The sequence below is a fragment of the Eschrichtius robustus genome, chromosome 5 (assembly GCF_028021215.1).
Source record: "Eschrichtius robustus isolate mEscRob2 chromosome 5, mEscRob2.pri, whole genome shotgun sequence".
NCBI classification, from domain to species: Eukaryota; Metazoa; Chordata; class Mammalia; order Artiodactyla; family Eschrichtiidae; genus Eschrichtius; species Eschrichtius robustus.
In genome coordinates, this window is record NC_090828.1 from 54,646,700 (window position 1) to 54,663,283 (window position 16,584).

Below are 16,584 nucleotides of genomic sequence, written 5' to 3' on the forward strand. Positions count from 1 at the left end.
CAAATAAATATGGTTACATCCTGAAGCACTGGGAGTTAGGACTTGAGCATATGGGGAGTGTGGGAACACAGTTCAGCCCACAGCTGGGGTCAAGTGTAGTTTATTTTTGTTAGTTTGTGTTTGTAATATGGAAAACTAAGAGGCTTAAATTCTAGGGGGGAAGTATATGTTTGGAGGGAGGAGTTGAACATGGAAGAGAGAATAATTAATACTATCAAGTTCGTGACAAGGTGGAAGTGAATGGACTCCAAAGCGGAGCTGAAGGGATTAGCTTTAGAATGGAGGAGGGAGAACTCTTCCTTTGTAACAGGAGAGAGATGGTAGGATGATCCAGAGTTGCCTCCATATATATAAGTCAGGCATCAAGAAGATGAAGTAGTTCTTGAGTGATTAGGTTTTTTGTTGTTGTTTTTTGTTTGTTTGTTTTTAAGTAAGAGACAAAGGGAATCTCTTTGGTGGTGGAGGTTTGGAGGCAGGACGGGGATGGGGAGGGCAGTAGTTAAAGAGGGTTAGAGGTTTAAATGGTGTGGAAATGATTCAAAATTTTCATTTTGGGGATTGGAAGAGTGAAATTACCATGGAAGTGTAGATGTATTTTTAGATAGTGCTGATCTTGAACTTACGGTGGAAACTTTCTGGCCTGTTACGTGACCCTGTCAATTCATGGCTGGCTGTTGATGTGCAGGCACCAGAGGACGTGGGTGATGGGATTCCCCCAGCATTTGTGCTTTGCTATGTGACATCAGGGGCAAAGGAGTTAATGTATTGACATGCATTTTTGAAATGATGGACCAGCTCAACTGGATAAAGAATAAAGAAGCTAGAGAAAGGAGATGATGATGATACTTATAATGCTGGTGGTGATGGTCATGAGATTATTGTTAAAAACAAATAAACCTCATTACAGTTCAATTTTCTTTATAAGCATTACATGTGAATTGGTTAGAGCATTAATATTCATCAGGTGATGGTTTCTACACTCTGTTTTTCACAGGTCACATTTTAGGGAAAGTTCTATTTCTCTTGCCAGAATGATTACTTAAGTTTAGCTATTTAGTAACATATGTTGATCATGTCTGCACACACAGAATATAAACTACCATCTTCAGTCTTGCAAATTTGGGGAAAATGAAATTTTTTGATGTTTATGTAAAGATAATCATAAAGTTGACTACCTCTGATTGTGTAAAATTAATGAAAGTTGAAATTTTCCACATCTCGTTTTTTACTGATTTATCACTGAAAACAGAACATAATGAAAAAGAAACCAATAGCTCTAATAGATAAACTATATGGTAATAACCATTGTAGTTGTCAGCCATTTATTCCCCACAGTGCAGATCGGTAGCATTAGACTTCACGTGGAATGCAGAAGTTCTCCATGTTGCTGCCGCTACATTTAAAAATCAGATTTCACGTACTTCTGGATAGGAGACGATGCCACTTCACTGAAATAAGCTATCGCTATTCTCATTATTTATTGTGGCAGTAATTTCTGCCAGCATTGCAAATGTTATTTCTAGAATCATCCATGTGATTTTCTTCCTTTGTAGAAAGGAACCATAGATGCAAAATAGGATAACTCTGAGTTGCTAAAGTATACAGCTGGAGGCAGTGATCCCAGTTCTCCATATTCTTTCTTCTGGTCAGATGCTTGACATCTGCTTGATATGCCCTTCTACCTGGTTTGACCTAACATGCTTCTAGATATTCTCTCATGCAGTCTTTAGAAATCAGCCTGGCCAGGAAAAAATGATGGATAGTCACATGAATTTTTGGCCTCTGCAAATATTTGTCATGGTGGATTCTAAGAGCACATCTCCAAGGTTATACTTTGCATATAAATGTAACCGTTTGAGAGGTCACATTGATATGGATTGTGCATGAAACTGTTTTTGCAGTAAGTTAATATTCAGATTGACTGATGAGCAAGATGTCCTGATTGAAATTAAGTTTTATAACCCAGTTTGGCAAACCACCATCATTAATGCATTTAAATAGATTTATTTACTGGGGTATCAACCTCAGTTTGCATCATTTTTATTAGAAATAGTCACACATTTATGGTGTTTACGTTACTGATGTTACATTCTAAGGGAAATTAACTTTCAGCATACGTTAAAACTATATGTACACTTGACTGTGTAACTGTTTTTGTGTGTGTGTGTGCCAAGGAGATGTCTTTGCTTTATTTAAAATTTATTTTTAAATTTATAACTCTTTGAAAGTTCCCTGCTAATGAATTGTTTTTCCCCAGTTATCATGATTTATATTAACCTGCCTCTTTTGTTTCTACCGTTTAAAAGTTTTCTAGAGTTTCAAAGTTTAAATTTTAAATAATGTTGCCATACGTTCTTAAAAATAATATATAACACATTAATTAGTTAAAATTTCTGAGTTATTTTCATTCCACCCTTATTTTTAGAATTTAGACATTTTTAGTGAAATAATTTATTATATTAATTGTTTAAAATACTTAAATGCCGTTGTATATCTGTTTCTATATTCATATTCGTAATACATAGTAATCAGTGAGAAGCAATTGAGTCCCCCAAAGGGAATGGAAACTTGTTTCAAAGTGTTTACATGAGCTTTCTTAAAACTTACTCTTTTTATTTCCATTTTTTAAAAGCATAGACTAAAAACACTTAGTTCGGGGATTAAAAAACATATGGGTTTTACTGTAAAATGCAGATGTGAGACATAGTTTATAAAGAGTGAATAAATAGAAGGAGCTAGGCTTTTTTCTTCAGAAAAAGTGGGGAAAGCAAAGAGGCTAACAGCTATTGGTATCATCTACTGTGCTTAAGTGTCTTATGTATAATGACTGTATAATCCTGACAAGAACCCTGTACAGTAGGTAGCATTAACACCATTTCAAAGGTGATGGACCAAAGTCTTTCAACTCCTAGGGGCAGAGCCAGAATTTCAGAGTCATGCCTAGTGCTTCCTTAAGACCGAACTGCTCATCTGTCTCTTTTGTGAAAGAGTGATACTTTCCACAGGCTAGCAGAGACAAACAGGATCCTAGTACCCTGCCCCTCCAAATATAGCTCATACAAAAGAGTAAAGCAGAAAAAGTGGAGATGTTGAGGAGCAAAGCATTGTATTCTAAAGAGTACCTGGCAGTAGAGGTTTGCAGATGAATTTAGGACTCTGAAAACAGAATTTAGCAAAGAAAATCATAGCAGTTAGGCTATTCCAGTGAGTCAAAAATAATACTTGGACTTTTTTGTTTTTGAGTTTTTGCTCTTTAGTATTAAAACCTTATAAAGAGAAGGTGGAAGCTAAGAATATATTAATATTTAAGATACTAGGACATAAATGGGCTCACACATAAAGAGAGAAATCCCAAAAGATCATGTACTGTTAGTAAGCAAACATTTGCAATTTATTCATTCTCACTAATATTTAGAAATACACCTGAAGAGATTTCTGTTTTAAACTTGGTGGAAGTATTTTAGAAGTAATAGTCAGCCATGTAGGGGGCAAAACTAAAAGCAGAAAACCTGGTTGGGCGGCTACCACAAGAATCTAGGTAAGGCCTGAAGTAGGCTTAGAACAGGTTTATTTTGAAAGTCAAAACAACAGGATTCCAGGCGTATCAGATATGCAGGGTGTAAAAGGAAAAAAAGAAGAGTCAAGAATGACTCTAAGGGTTTTTGGTTTGAGAATATTGCTCTAAATTATAACTCCAAAACGCATAATTTATAATAATGCTCTTTAAAGTATTCTCATTATGTAGGCAGTTTCAAAATTAAAAAGAAATAATGAGAATAATCACAAGAATGTCATCTTTATTTGAATTCGTTTTGACAACTAGAAATCAATAGTGTAAGTTCAAACAGATCAAAAGCATCCAACCCCTTGGAAATGAAAAAATAACTCATTTTAAAAAATGGATCAAAAGAAAAATAAACAGTTCAGTAGAAAACTTAAAACCAAAATCATCAAAATCTATAGCGTGAGATGAATCTTGAAAGATGAAAAAGAGGTCACAAAGAGAAGGGGCTCAAAAGATTTCAGGCAGGAGGACAACCCATGTCGAAGCAAGACTAGTGAGAGAACATGGCGCCCTTGGGGAGCACTAAAAGTTCAACGTGGGCTCGGTTAAAGAAGGAAATGGTGAAGGATAGGCAGGGCCCCATCATCCATGGCATTGTATGGCCATGCCAGATAGCCACATTTCATCACGAATGTAATGCAGAACCAGTATAGGATTTCCCACTGGGAGAAATATTTAAGCAAAGATGAGTATTGGGTCCTCATGAAAAGATTTTTATTTAGTATGTAGTTCTGTTTTTCCCCTCTGGTTATTAAGAAAACAAAAAGTCTTGCTGTTTTTTACCAATCTATGTAAGGAGATATAAAATTCAAAAGTAGATCACGTCTACGTTGTTTTCCAGGAAACTTTCCCCTAATTTTACTCAAAGTTAGTATCATTCACGTAGGAAGTATCATTCACGTAGGAACTTAACCAACATTCTTGTGATCTAACCAACTTTTTTCTTAGTGACTGTTTCTAACCCACTTTTGTAATAAATATAAATGCTTTCAAATTAAATGTAATCATTGCTGCATTATTTTGGTTGACTACCCATCTCATCTCTTACATTAAGCTTGAAGTAGACTGAGGACAAGAACCCCATTTCCAGAGTTTTTTTTGAAACGACAAAATATATTTGTTGTCAGAAAGAGATACTGTTTCTCCCAGAGCCCTCACGTGGGTGTTTCTCAATAAATTGCACTGAGAATCTCAGAAAATAAAAAAAAAATAAAATAAAGTAAAAGCAGTAGTCAGTTTATATACCTTGCAAAGGTTATTCTCAGTTAAAACTTTCATGACTTGGATGTTTCAAATAGAAACAAGTGTTTTAGAGAGTAATTTTATGATGTATACTATTAGCGATTAACATTGCATCATCATTGGACCCAAGATCTCTATTGAAAATGTTTTCTAGGAAAGCAATAGAGATTTAGAAAAAAATTCTGTTGCATAACTGCTATATATATGTTCATCTTAAAATTACTTAGATGCTCAACAATAGGGAATTGGGAGTTGTGAAAGCAGGTATAATAGTTACTTGAGGTAGGACGTTGCTTACTTAGCTCTTAGTGGGGTGAGTTGGTTGGTTGTTTGTACAGATGGGAGGGAGCGAAGGAGGGAGGCCGGCAAGGAGGCTGGCCTTCTTAAAAAAGGGGTTTTGAGCCATTAAAATGATAATAACTGTAGCCACAAGGAAGTGAAAAACACAGGATAGAAATGACTTGTACTCTGACAATCGGCTGCAGCACTTAAATCTGGAGTAACATATGAAAATGCAATGCATGTGAAAAATTAATGGAAGGAAACACATATGATTTTCCCCTATGATGTGGTACTTTTATACGATTATTAAAATTACATAAACTCTTAGATTTTAAATATATTTTAACCTAGTAATAACTATGGAATGCACTGTGGGTCTGTGATACGGTTAGCCTGTCTGTCCACTGAGTCTCTAATATCATGCTGCACAGACATCCTCATTCACTTCTTGGGAGCTATCCTAAGTTTAGATTCAGGGTATATCCTAAGTTTAGCTGTTGTTGACTTCCTGATTGTAATTAGCTTGATAAATAGTAATTCAGCTTGGTAAAGCTGGGCAATATTTTTTTCTGTTAGAATTACTTCACTGTGTCTGTGTAGTTTTAGAGTATATACGTTTGTGGGTAGAGAAAACAAAACCCTTTCTTGTTCATGAGAATTTGATCTTTGCTTAAGTATCTAGGTCTGTTCCCTTGAAAACCTGATAAAAATGCCAACTGTGTTACCAGGCGACATTGCTTGTAGTAAAAATTATTCTGGCTCTGGACTGGGAGAACTGTTAATACTTGATGGAAGGCATAACTTCGGGCATCTTGGAGCTCAGTGACTTTTATAATGGGCATGATGCCTGTGTGGTGTGAGGTTTTGATGCCAGAGTGTCTCCCATATCTGTCCCATATGGATCTCATCTCCTGAACTGTTGGACTGCTTCAGGGACCCGGCAGAAGAGAAGCACCCAGTGCTGCTACCCTGGCAGACTGTAGTCCCTTCCCTTCATCCTTCTGAGTAGACTTGGTGCCAAGGGGACTTCAGATGGTCTTGTGGGTCTGAATGTTTGGCTGATCCTAAGAAGAACCCCTAGAGGGTACTGCAGTAGTATAATTCTACAGTTTTTAACTTTCTTTTCAAAGTGAGAAAAATAGTATTTTAACTTTAATATCAGTTAATTGATTCTGTTTTATGAGTGCTTTGGAAGGAACTTTAGAGTATGAGGCAGGACACGTGGCTTTTAGTCCTAGTTTTTTAATAATGAATTATGTTACCTTGAACAAGTCACTTAATCTCTCTGAAACTCAGTTTTCTTAAGTATTAGATAAGAAATTTGACCAATGTCATTTCTGGTGTCCCTTCCAATTCTAAATCCTATAGTTCTCTAATTTTCTTATCATCATAAGTTAATTTTTAAGCCTCTTTTATGGGAGCATGTCATATTTCTTTTAGCCTGGCAGGTGATCAGATAGCTGGAAGCCTGAGGTGCTGTAGTGTACATTTTATCAAATTTAGGTTTTGGAAAAGTTGTCACATTATGGCTGTATAGTAGAAGAAACGTTTACTGCCTATACAATAGAATTTAAAGAATTTAAGTTAAAAATACTTGAGGAACTTTGGGAAGGGAAAACCAATTAGAATGAAAGTTTGAGAAGTTTTTGATTATTTAAAAATTTCATCTCAACTTCCGTTCATAGGTTGTGAACTGGCTTGAAGGGCCTGGATCAGAACAGCTGAGAGCCCAGTGGGGGATTGGAGACTCCATTCGGGCTTCCCAAGCCCTACAGCAGAAGCACGAAGAGATCGAGAGCCAGCACAGTGTGAGAGGCTCTTTCCTCTGCAAGTTACAGAGCTACTATTAATGTGCATAATTAATAGCATGTGTGGTACTAAGTGATAAGTTGCTGTACACCTTGGTTTAGGGGCATAAAGTACGGTATGTTTAATGGCTATCAAGTACATTTTGACCACCTAGTACGTACTCATTAGAAGTTTGGTTTTGGTTTTGTCTCCAGTATAGCTTAATTACATATTTTTATAGAAACACAATTCATGTGAAATTTTAAAAACTAGTGTAACAGAAGAAAGAGTGATAGTACAAAAATACAACCTTTATCTAGTCCTGAATTTAAAAAGTATAACCTCAGGAACAGGAGCTGTAAGTTAAATACAAAGTATTCAGGTTTTTTTTCAGCATAAAAGGAAAAACCATTATGTTGGAACCTGTGAAATGCATAAAATATATAGATTTTTCAATTATGGAATTTCATATTTAAGTCTCTTACAAGTACTAACTAGGAAAATTGCAAAGATAATATATATATACAGTTGGCCCCTCCGTATCCACAGGTTCCATGCACATCCAAGGATTCAACCAACCAGAGATTGAAAATATTCAGAAAAAAAAATTCCATGAAATTCTAAAAGGCAAAACTTGAATTGCACTGTTTTAACCAATAGGTGGCACTGCATTGTCACCTTGAGAATAGGTTGTTTGCTGCCGGACGCGTATATCAGCTTATTTTTAAGATGTTCTAATATTTTATTTAAAGTTTTCTTTCCTCTTTGTAAATAAAAGTCAACACTTTAAAGCCTATTTTGGAATTGTTCAGGTCCTATGAAACTATAATGACAAATTCTTAGTGTATTGATTGCTTAATATGGGCAGAATTTGGAGAAACTTTTAATATACCATTTGGTGTTAAAGCACTCTGTCAAGTATTACATTTTAGATTCTTTATAAAACCATAATTCAGAAATAAAGCTAAAAATAAACCCAAATTGATTAGGATATTCAATGCTAATATATAGAAAATGAAAATGCTACTAATATATAGTTCTTTGTCAAGGAGTGGCAATGAGAAGTTTACTTGGTTTTTGAATAGTAGGTAAGCACAACAGAAAAAATATTAAGGTGTATGAAAATGATTATAATAACTTAAAATAATTTTTAAAGTATTTTCATCCAGTAATCTTACTTTAGCTTTTAGGTGGAGGTAGGTGAGTGGTAGGAAAAGCACATAATAGGAAGGTGCAGAAGCATAAATCTCTGACGTTGCTTTAGGATTCTGTCAGTGTCTCCCCATCCCACAGTACTGACTTCTGGTCTCCGAAGAGAATACTGGTGTGTTGTGCCTTATAGTAAGCAGCAAAACAGGTCTGCGTAAAGAATCAAGACCCCATTTCTTCCTAAGGTATTAGCCTAAGTGAGTTGGCAGTGTTTCTTTCCTCCTAGACTGAGATTCCTATATCATAGTATAAAGTATAAATACCCATCATTTCACCAACTGTGCATCACCACCAATTCACATACATTTCCAGTGTCAATCCTGATGACTGCTCTTTGCTAGTATGTGAACATCCAGGTTCATTTCTTATTTACCATCTTAATCCAAATCCCATATCTTGGTGGTGGATTGTTTTTTTAAGTTTGTTTTTGTTTCTGTGTGTGTGGTTTTTTTTTTCTGGGGGAGGGGGCTAGAAATAATCATTTTCTATACAATTAAATGTTTATGAGAAGTAAACCAGAGAATGACCATAAATGAACTGAATGCAGCCTGTTCATCTGAGGTTCTATAAATTTTATGTTCCCCAATTTCCTAGGAAGGAACATTTTGATTAAAATATGTGTGTGTGTGTGTGTGTGTATTTATATAATATATATAAGATTTTTTCCCCCACATCCCAGAGAGACTGATTATTTCTCTATGACAACCTCAGTTCTAATTTCAGGTGTTAATTTCATGAGACATAGGAGTTCTTAAATTGTTTGCATCTCTGGTCTGGTTATTAGGGCCTATAGTTTGCAAGTTTAAACCAGGAAAAAAAAAATCAGCTTGAGGATGGTAGTTCTTAACCCTTAATGGTCATGAGAGTCACCTGATGTGTTTGTTAAAAGGCCTGTGGCAGAGCCCCACCCCCACAGACTCTGATTTGGTAGGTGGGGAGGCGCTTAGGTATTTTTAATAAGCACCCCAGGTGATCTGATATAGAGAGTTCTCACTGCAAGAAATAATATCTCAGGTCCTTTATCCTTTAGTTTACTGTTTTCCTCTGAATCACTGTTATTCTTCAAAGAATTAGACCAACTTATTTAGAGCATTAACTAAATTTGTAAGTACTATAGATAAGACTGAAATCCCTTTCTATTTAGAACACAACAGTGATCATTTTCTCAGGCAATATTTTCTGCTTTAAATCAGTCAGTCTCCATTAACCTTATAATCCCTGTGTGGTTAGAAAGTATTTTACATAAATTGGGACTTGAGCATGGCTGGAATTTGGAATCCCCGGCACCAATCCCCCAAGGACACCGAGGGACAGCTGTAGAGAACAGGTTTTCTCAACCTTGGCATTGCTGATTTATTTATTGATAAATCTTTGTTGTAGGGACTGTCTTGTGATTGTAGGTATTTAGCAGTATCATTGGCCTCTACCCACTAGATGCAGTAACATCCCTCCCTCCCAGTTGTGACAGCTAAAAATGTCTCTAAATATTGCAAAATATTCCCTAGGGAGCAAAATCGCCACCTGTTGAACATACTGCTGTAAAGAAATGAAAAGATTCTGAGAGATTAAGTGACTTGATGAAGATCACACCCTTAGTAAGCAAAACGACAGACCTTGAGTCTGTCTTTCAAATCTAGTGTTCTTTGAATTACGTATGACTACGTCATCTCTGTAATCATACTCAAAAATTCCATAGTAGTTCAGGCAATAAGACAATATGACAAATTAGAGAAACCCAAGTTTTAGGTACAGGGCATAAGAGAGACCGCATTTGGAACAGTACCTGTTACCTACCTAATTTAATGTCAACAAATCTACAATACCTAATATAAAAAGTGTTTTATATGTTCACTCAGTACATGCTAGTAGGGCACATACTAAATGTCACTTGTTGTTCTGGGCTCTTGAGAATATAGCACTGTCTTATCATACGGAACCTACATTCAAGTTGAGGAAAGAGGGAGTGGAGAGCAGTATAGGTAAGGCTTTCCGGAAGGGCCTCTCTGAGGAGATGACATTTAATCAGAGACCTTGAAATGATATGAAGGAGTAATCCAAGCAAAGGGCAATTCAGATCGAGGACACAGCAGTAGAAACACTCTGTGGCAGGAGCTTGCTTGCCATGATAGAGGAACAGCAGTTATGTTGGCAGTGTTGGAGTGCAGTGAGCAAGATAGGGAGTCAGGGGCCAAAACATGTCATGTGATTTTAGCCCAGAAAAAGGAACTTGGAGTTTGTTTTAAATATTATGTGAAATCATTGGAGAAATATTTGAGCAGATAATTGATTTATGTTTTTAAAAGATCACCAGCTATTGTATAGGGGATAGGGAGTAGGGACGAACAGTGAAATAGGAAGACAGGAAGCTAACAGAATGGAGGCAGCAGAAGTGGTGAGAAGTTGTCAGGCTTACGAGGTTGAGCCGGCAGGACTGGCTCTTGGAGGAGTCATGTGTTTAGCCTTAATGACTATTCAGGTGGGGAATGCTGAGAGAAGTAGGTTTGGGAGGCTGGAGAATCAGTATCTGTGGGGGCAGGTTAGTCATCCAAATGAAGATAGCTGTTAGACAGTTGGGTATCAGTATCTGGGGAAGAGGTCAGTGTTGAAGATATTATTAGTCTATAGATGTTACTTAAAGGCGTGGGACAAGATGAAATCATCCAAACCCAATGAGTATTGGTTTAGAAGAAAAGAGCCTTTGGAAAGCTGAACCCTGGGTCACTCCTAAATTTAGAGGGCAAGGAGAGGAAGGAGAGCCAGCAGAAGAGGCCGAAAAGGATCTGTGTGGCTCAGGAAAGAAGTGCAAAAGGAGGGAGAGGTGGTCACCTTTGTTAAAATCAACTGAGAGGTCCAATAAGATAAAGACTGAGATTTTTTGATAAGAGTGGGAAGGACAAAAATCCTGATCAGAGTGAATTAAAAAAAGAATAGGAAATAAGATAGAGTGAGTATAACGATCTCCTTTAAGGGAAGGTTTTTTATCTTTAATTTACATACATTAAAATGCACATATCTTAAGTATATATTTTGTTTTTTAGTAGAAGATGCAGTTTATTTGTACGCTGATGGGAATAATCCAGTTGAAAAGAGAAGATAATTGCAAGAGGAAAGCCTTGCATAGGCAGCAGAGGTTAGTCTATAGATTGCAGTGGAGCAGTTGGCCTTAGAATCAGGCAGAGTTCCTTCATTATTTTAGCAGGGAGGGCAGAGCCTAGGGCTGCAGAAGCGGGGAAGGTCATAGATTTGTCTGTGAGAGGATGAAAGAGTTCTCTTCTGATGGCGTCGAAGTGAATTATGAAGTTGGATTTTTGGCTAGAGTGAAGAGGTGAAAGGGAGTTGGAGATTTAAGAAGTGAAAAAAACATATCATAAGAATAGGGAGGTGAAATAACTAGAGAAATACAATAGGGTTTCTGAAGGCCCATTTGAGGTTATTTGGTCACAACTTTAAAAAGACACCTATCCACATAGTTGATTTGATCTAGCCACCTTCAGCTGCTGGAGGCACACAGCAGGCAGAGAAACCAGGTCTGAGGTTTTGTTTGTTCAAATGGAAGTACAGTTAATACACAATATTATATAAGTCTCAGGTGTACAATATAGTGATTCACAGTTTTTAAAGGTTATACTCCATTTATAGCTATGATAAAATATTGGCTATATTCCCCATGTTGTACAGTATATCCTTGTGGCTTATTTTATACCTAATAGTTGGTAGCTCTTAATCCCCACCCCCTGTCTTGCCCCCCCCCACTCCCTCTCCCCACTGGTAACCACTAGTTTGTTCTCTATATCTGTGAGTTTGCATCTTTTTTATTATATTTTCTAGTTTGTTGTATTTTTTTAGATTCCACATTTATATGGATTATCATACAGTATCATATAGATTTATCTTTTTCTGACTTATTTCACTAAGCATATTGCCCTCTAAGTCCATTCATGTTGCTAAAAATGTCAACATTTTGTTCTTTTTTATGGCTGAGTAGTAGTCCATTTGTGTGTGTGTGTGTGTGTGTGTGTGTGTGTGCATGTATCCCACATCTTCTTTATCCATTCATTTGTAGATGGACACTTAGATTGCTTTTATATTTTAGCTATTGTAAATAGTGCTGCTATGAACATTGGGGTACATGTATCTTTTTGAATTAGCGTTTTTGGGTTTTTTTTGGATATAAACCCAGGAGTAGAATTGCTGGGTCATATGTTAGTTCTATTTTTAGTTTTTTGAGAAACCTTCATACTCTTTTCCACAGTGGCTGCACCAAGTTACATTCCCACCAATAGTGTACAAGGGTTCCCTTTTCTCCACATCCTTGCCAACATTTGTTGTTTGTGTTCCTTTTGATGATAGCCATTCTGACAGATGTGACGTGACAGGTGTGAGGTGGTATCACATTGTGGTTTTGATTTGCATTTCCCTGACGATTAGTGATGTTGAGAATCTTTTCATGTGCCTGTTGGCCATCTGTATGTCTTCTTTGGAAAAATGTCTGTTCAGGTCTTCTGCCCATTTTTTAATCAGGCTGTTTATTTTTTGATGTTGAGTTATGTTGGCTGTTTATGTAGTTTGGATATTAACCCCTTATTTGTCATATCATTTCCAAATACTTTCTCCCATTCAGTAGGTTGTAATTTTTGTTGGTTTCCTTTTTTGTGAAAAAGCTTTTATGTTTCATTAGGTCCCATTTGTTTATTTTTGCTTTTATTTCCTTTGCTTTAGGAAACAGATCCAAAAAAATATTGCTGCGATTCATGTCAGAGAGTGTTCTGCCTATGTTTTCCTCTAGGAGTTTTATAGTATCTGGTCTTATATTTAGGTCATTAATCCATTTTGAGTTTATTTTTGTATATGGTGTTAGAGAATGTTCTAATTTTATTCTTTTACATGTAGCTGTCTAGTTCTTGCAGCACCACTTATTGAAGAGACCGTCTTTTCTCCATCATGTATTCTTGTCTCCTTTGTCATAGATTGACCACAAGTGCATGAGTTTATTTCTGGGCTCTCTATTCTGTTCCATTGATCATGGGTCTTTTTTTGTGCCAGTACCATACTGTTTTAATTACTGTAGCTTTGCATTCTGAAGTCAGGGAGGCTGATTTCTCCAGCTCTGTTTTTCTTTCCCAAGATTGTTTTGGCTGTTGGGTTCTTTTGGGTTTCCATACAAATTTTAAAATTGTTCTAGTTCTTTGAAAAATCCCATTGGCACTTTGATAGGGATTGCATTGAATCTGTAGGTTGCCTTGGGTAGTACGGTCATTTAAACAATATTGATTCTTCCAATCCAAGAATATGGTACATCTTTCCACCTGTGTCGTCTTCAACTTCTTTCATCAGTGTCTTACAGTTTTCCGAGTACAGGTCTGTTACCTCCTTAGGTAGGTTTATTCATAGGTATTTTATTCTTTTTGATACAATGGTAAATGGGATTGTTTCCTTAATTTCTCTTTCTGATAGTTTGTTTTCAGTGTATAGAAGTGCAACAGATTTCTGTAATCAATTTCATATCTTGCAACTTTACTGAATTCATTGATGAGCTCTAGTAGTTTTCTGGTGGTGTCCTTAGGATAGTCCATGTATAGTATCATGTCATCTGCAAACAGTGACAGTTATACTTCTTCTTTTCCAATTTGGATTCCTTTTATTTCTTTTTCTTCTCTGATTGCTGTGGCTAGGACTTCCAAAACTGTCTTGAATAAAAGTGGTGAGAATGAGCATCCTTGTCTTGTTCTTGATCTCAGAGGAAATGCTTTCAGCTTTTCACCATTGAGTATGATGTTAGCTGTGAGTTTTTCATATATGGCCTTTATTATGTTGAGGTTTGTCTCCTCTACGCCCACTTTCTGGAGAGTTTTTCTCATAAATGGATGCTTTTTCTGCATCTGTTCTTCATTTTGACACGTGAATCTGATGGAAGGAAAGAGAGCAGGGCATGAGCATGGTTTGTGCCCTGGGAGGTGGTTGTAGCCTCTGACAAAGGGTAGAAGTGAGGACATGAGGCTCCTGAGTGCTGGACAGTAGAACATGCTGAGATCAATGGATTGGTGGACCTCATGGGGCTGTAGGAACAGACATAAAGGATGTGAATTGGAGAGTCAGCAACTGGTGATCAGAGAATGGGATTCTTGAAATTAAGATTTGGGGGCTGTATAGTAGTATATGATAATGACAAAATTTTGTGTCTGTTGGAGTAGGTAGCTGAGGTGGGGTGAGGACAGGATAGTTGGAAGTGAGGGAGGGAGTCAAGGAACTAAGAGTTCAGTGTTGATTGGATGTCTACACAGTGGAAGTCAGGAAGAAGGCTGGCACTGAGAGGAAGTTCAGGGAAGTCCGCTAACTCTGAGATGAGGGCATGCAACAGAAAAGGTTGGCAGGATGTAATCCGACTACATGCATTTCACAGGAGATGTGGTTTTTGAGAGAAAGAACAGAAGAAATGGTTTGGAAATAGTAATGAGGAGTGAGGCAGCCATCTCCCCCACCTCCAGGCTTGTGGTAGGTTGGCTGTATAAACAAAAACAGCCATCAGAAGGGCTGCAGAGCTAACTGCTTCCTCTGAGGGTGACAGGTTTCACATACAACAGGAAAGAGAAGGGGACATTTAGAGGCCAGGATGAGCAAATAGATCTTGCTATTGGCAGGAGTGAATTCCAGGGATCGCAGTGGAAGGATTTGGGCGCTGGGGACTTTTCGTCCTCAATTTAAATAATTTTGCTTTAGAAAACTCTCATATATGTTACTTAGTATATCTGGAGATATTGTAAAATGTATTCTTCAGGAACTGATTTGATCCTTAATTTACTTTACAACGTCTATATTACAGGAATGGTTTGCAGTTTATGTGGAACTTAATCAGCAAATTGCAGCACTCTTAAATGCTGGGGATGAGGAAGATCTTGTGGAACTGAAGTCGCTGCAGCAACAACTTAGTGATGTTTGTTATCGACAGGCCAGTCAGCTGGAATTTAGGCAGAATCTCTTACAAGCAGCTCTTGAGTTTCATGGTGTTGCCCAAGATGTAAGTGTCTACTCTGACTGCTTTTCTTTTCTTCAAATTATCTGAATACTTATCTGCACATCATTTTTGCAGGTTTGCATGTCTCCTAATTATTTTTCTGGAACAATAAAATTTACTGGTGGGGGAAATAAGATAAACTTCTTTGATTTTTTAAAAAATTTTAAATCATTCTGCATGCAACTAAACTTTTTTTTTTTTTTTTGTCTAAATAGAGTGTCCCAACCTCTTAGATATATTTCATTTGGATAGTTTTTCCATCTTCATGCTTTATAACATAGATTGAAATGGAAGTTTCAATACTTTTTAACATTCTGCTGACCTGGACATGCTTTGTCTTCCTGGTGCATGCATCTGTGTGTTCTGTCATTCAGATAACATGTATTCTAATTATTTGTCCTTGTCTTTTAACAGCAGAGTCTTTTTCAAGTATAATTGTGATAACCTCATTAGATATAAACCTCATTAATCATTAAACACTTTAGATGCTGATTACATCAGGGTTATCTCTTTGGTGTCCCTCTGCTTTAGTTGTCTCAGCAGTTGGATGGCTTATTAGGGATGTTGTGCGTAGATGTAGCACCAGCTGATGGAGCATCGATTCAGCAAACTTTAAAACTGCTTGAAGAGAAGCTGAAAAGTGTTGGTAAGCAGATTTTAAAAATGCTGAAACATAAGGGTTCTTTTTTTTTTTTAAATATCACTACCATGGTTAGACAAGTCAACTTACACTGATCTAATTATAATTATTTACAGGGAACATAGGAAAAATTGGTATAAAAAAGCCCTTATCCCCTTAAAGGGTGTAATTTATGCTACAGTTTTTATTTTTCATTGTTGGTCAGTCACCCTTCCTTCGCAGGGCCTTCAGCCTTTCTTGTTTACCCAGCCGAATCTACAGGTGCTATGTCTTGCATATTCTTTGAGCAGTTATTTGTAGTGCATGCACAAACTGTAATTAGCTGTGTAGTGTTCTGTGGTAAACCCTGTATGCCCCAAACTGTGTTTTATGCAGTGATTTTTGTTGTTGCTATATCCTAACCTTGTGAAAAAATAGTTGGTTTGGTTCTGTGCATTTGTTTCTCCAAACTGGGAATACTGCCGAGGTTACATACTCTCCAAGGAGAGGATGGTCCAGTTTCATTAAGCTAGTACCCTTACTTGACACCAAGGCTTTTTACATTTTACTACAGTAGGAAATACAGTGAATTTCCCTAGGACGTGACTGGGAGAGGTGGATAGTGGATGTGAAAATGGGAGGGGGGTTGTATTGAGTGGGACAGGAGGGCAAAGGAGAATGGAGGAGAGGAAAGCAGTAACTGAAGGCAGAGATTTAGTGGAAAATGGTGACATGTGATTGAACCAATTTAATTAATTTTGAAAAGGACTTGAGCGAATGGGTTTGAAAAATCACGTTTGTATTGGCATTTTACTTGCTTACAGTCTTCGTTATTTTTAACAGATGATATGAGTAATACATGTTTAG

At 37.0% G+C, this 16,584-nt stretch overlaps 1 protein-coding gene across 6 annotated transcripts in view; it reads left to right on the plus strand.

Annotated features, from left to right (window-relative positions):
• SESTD1 (SEC14 and spectrin domain containing 1) overlaps window positions 1-16,584 on the plus strand; it is a 136,839-nt gene that overhangs the window by 108,421 nt on the left and 11,834 nt on the right. For all 6 annotated transcript variants that reach the window (XM_068544846.1, XM_068544841.1, XM_068544844.1 and 3 more), the window contains 3 exons: window positions 6,775-6,897; window positions 14,907-15,101; window positions 15,630-15,744. In XM_068544846.1, the coding sequence (XP_068400947.1) occupies window positions 6,775-6,897; window positions 14,907-15,101; window positions 15,630-15,744 (433 nt within the window). The remainder of the gene's footprint in view (window positions 1-6,774; window positions 6,898-14,906; window positions 15,102-15,629; window positions 15,745-16,584) is intronic.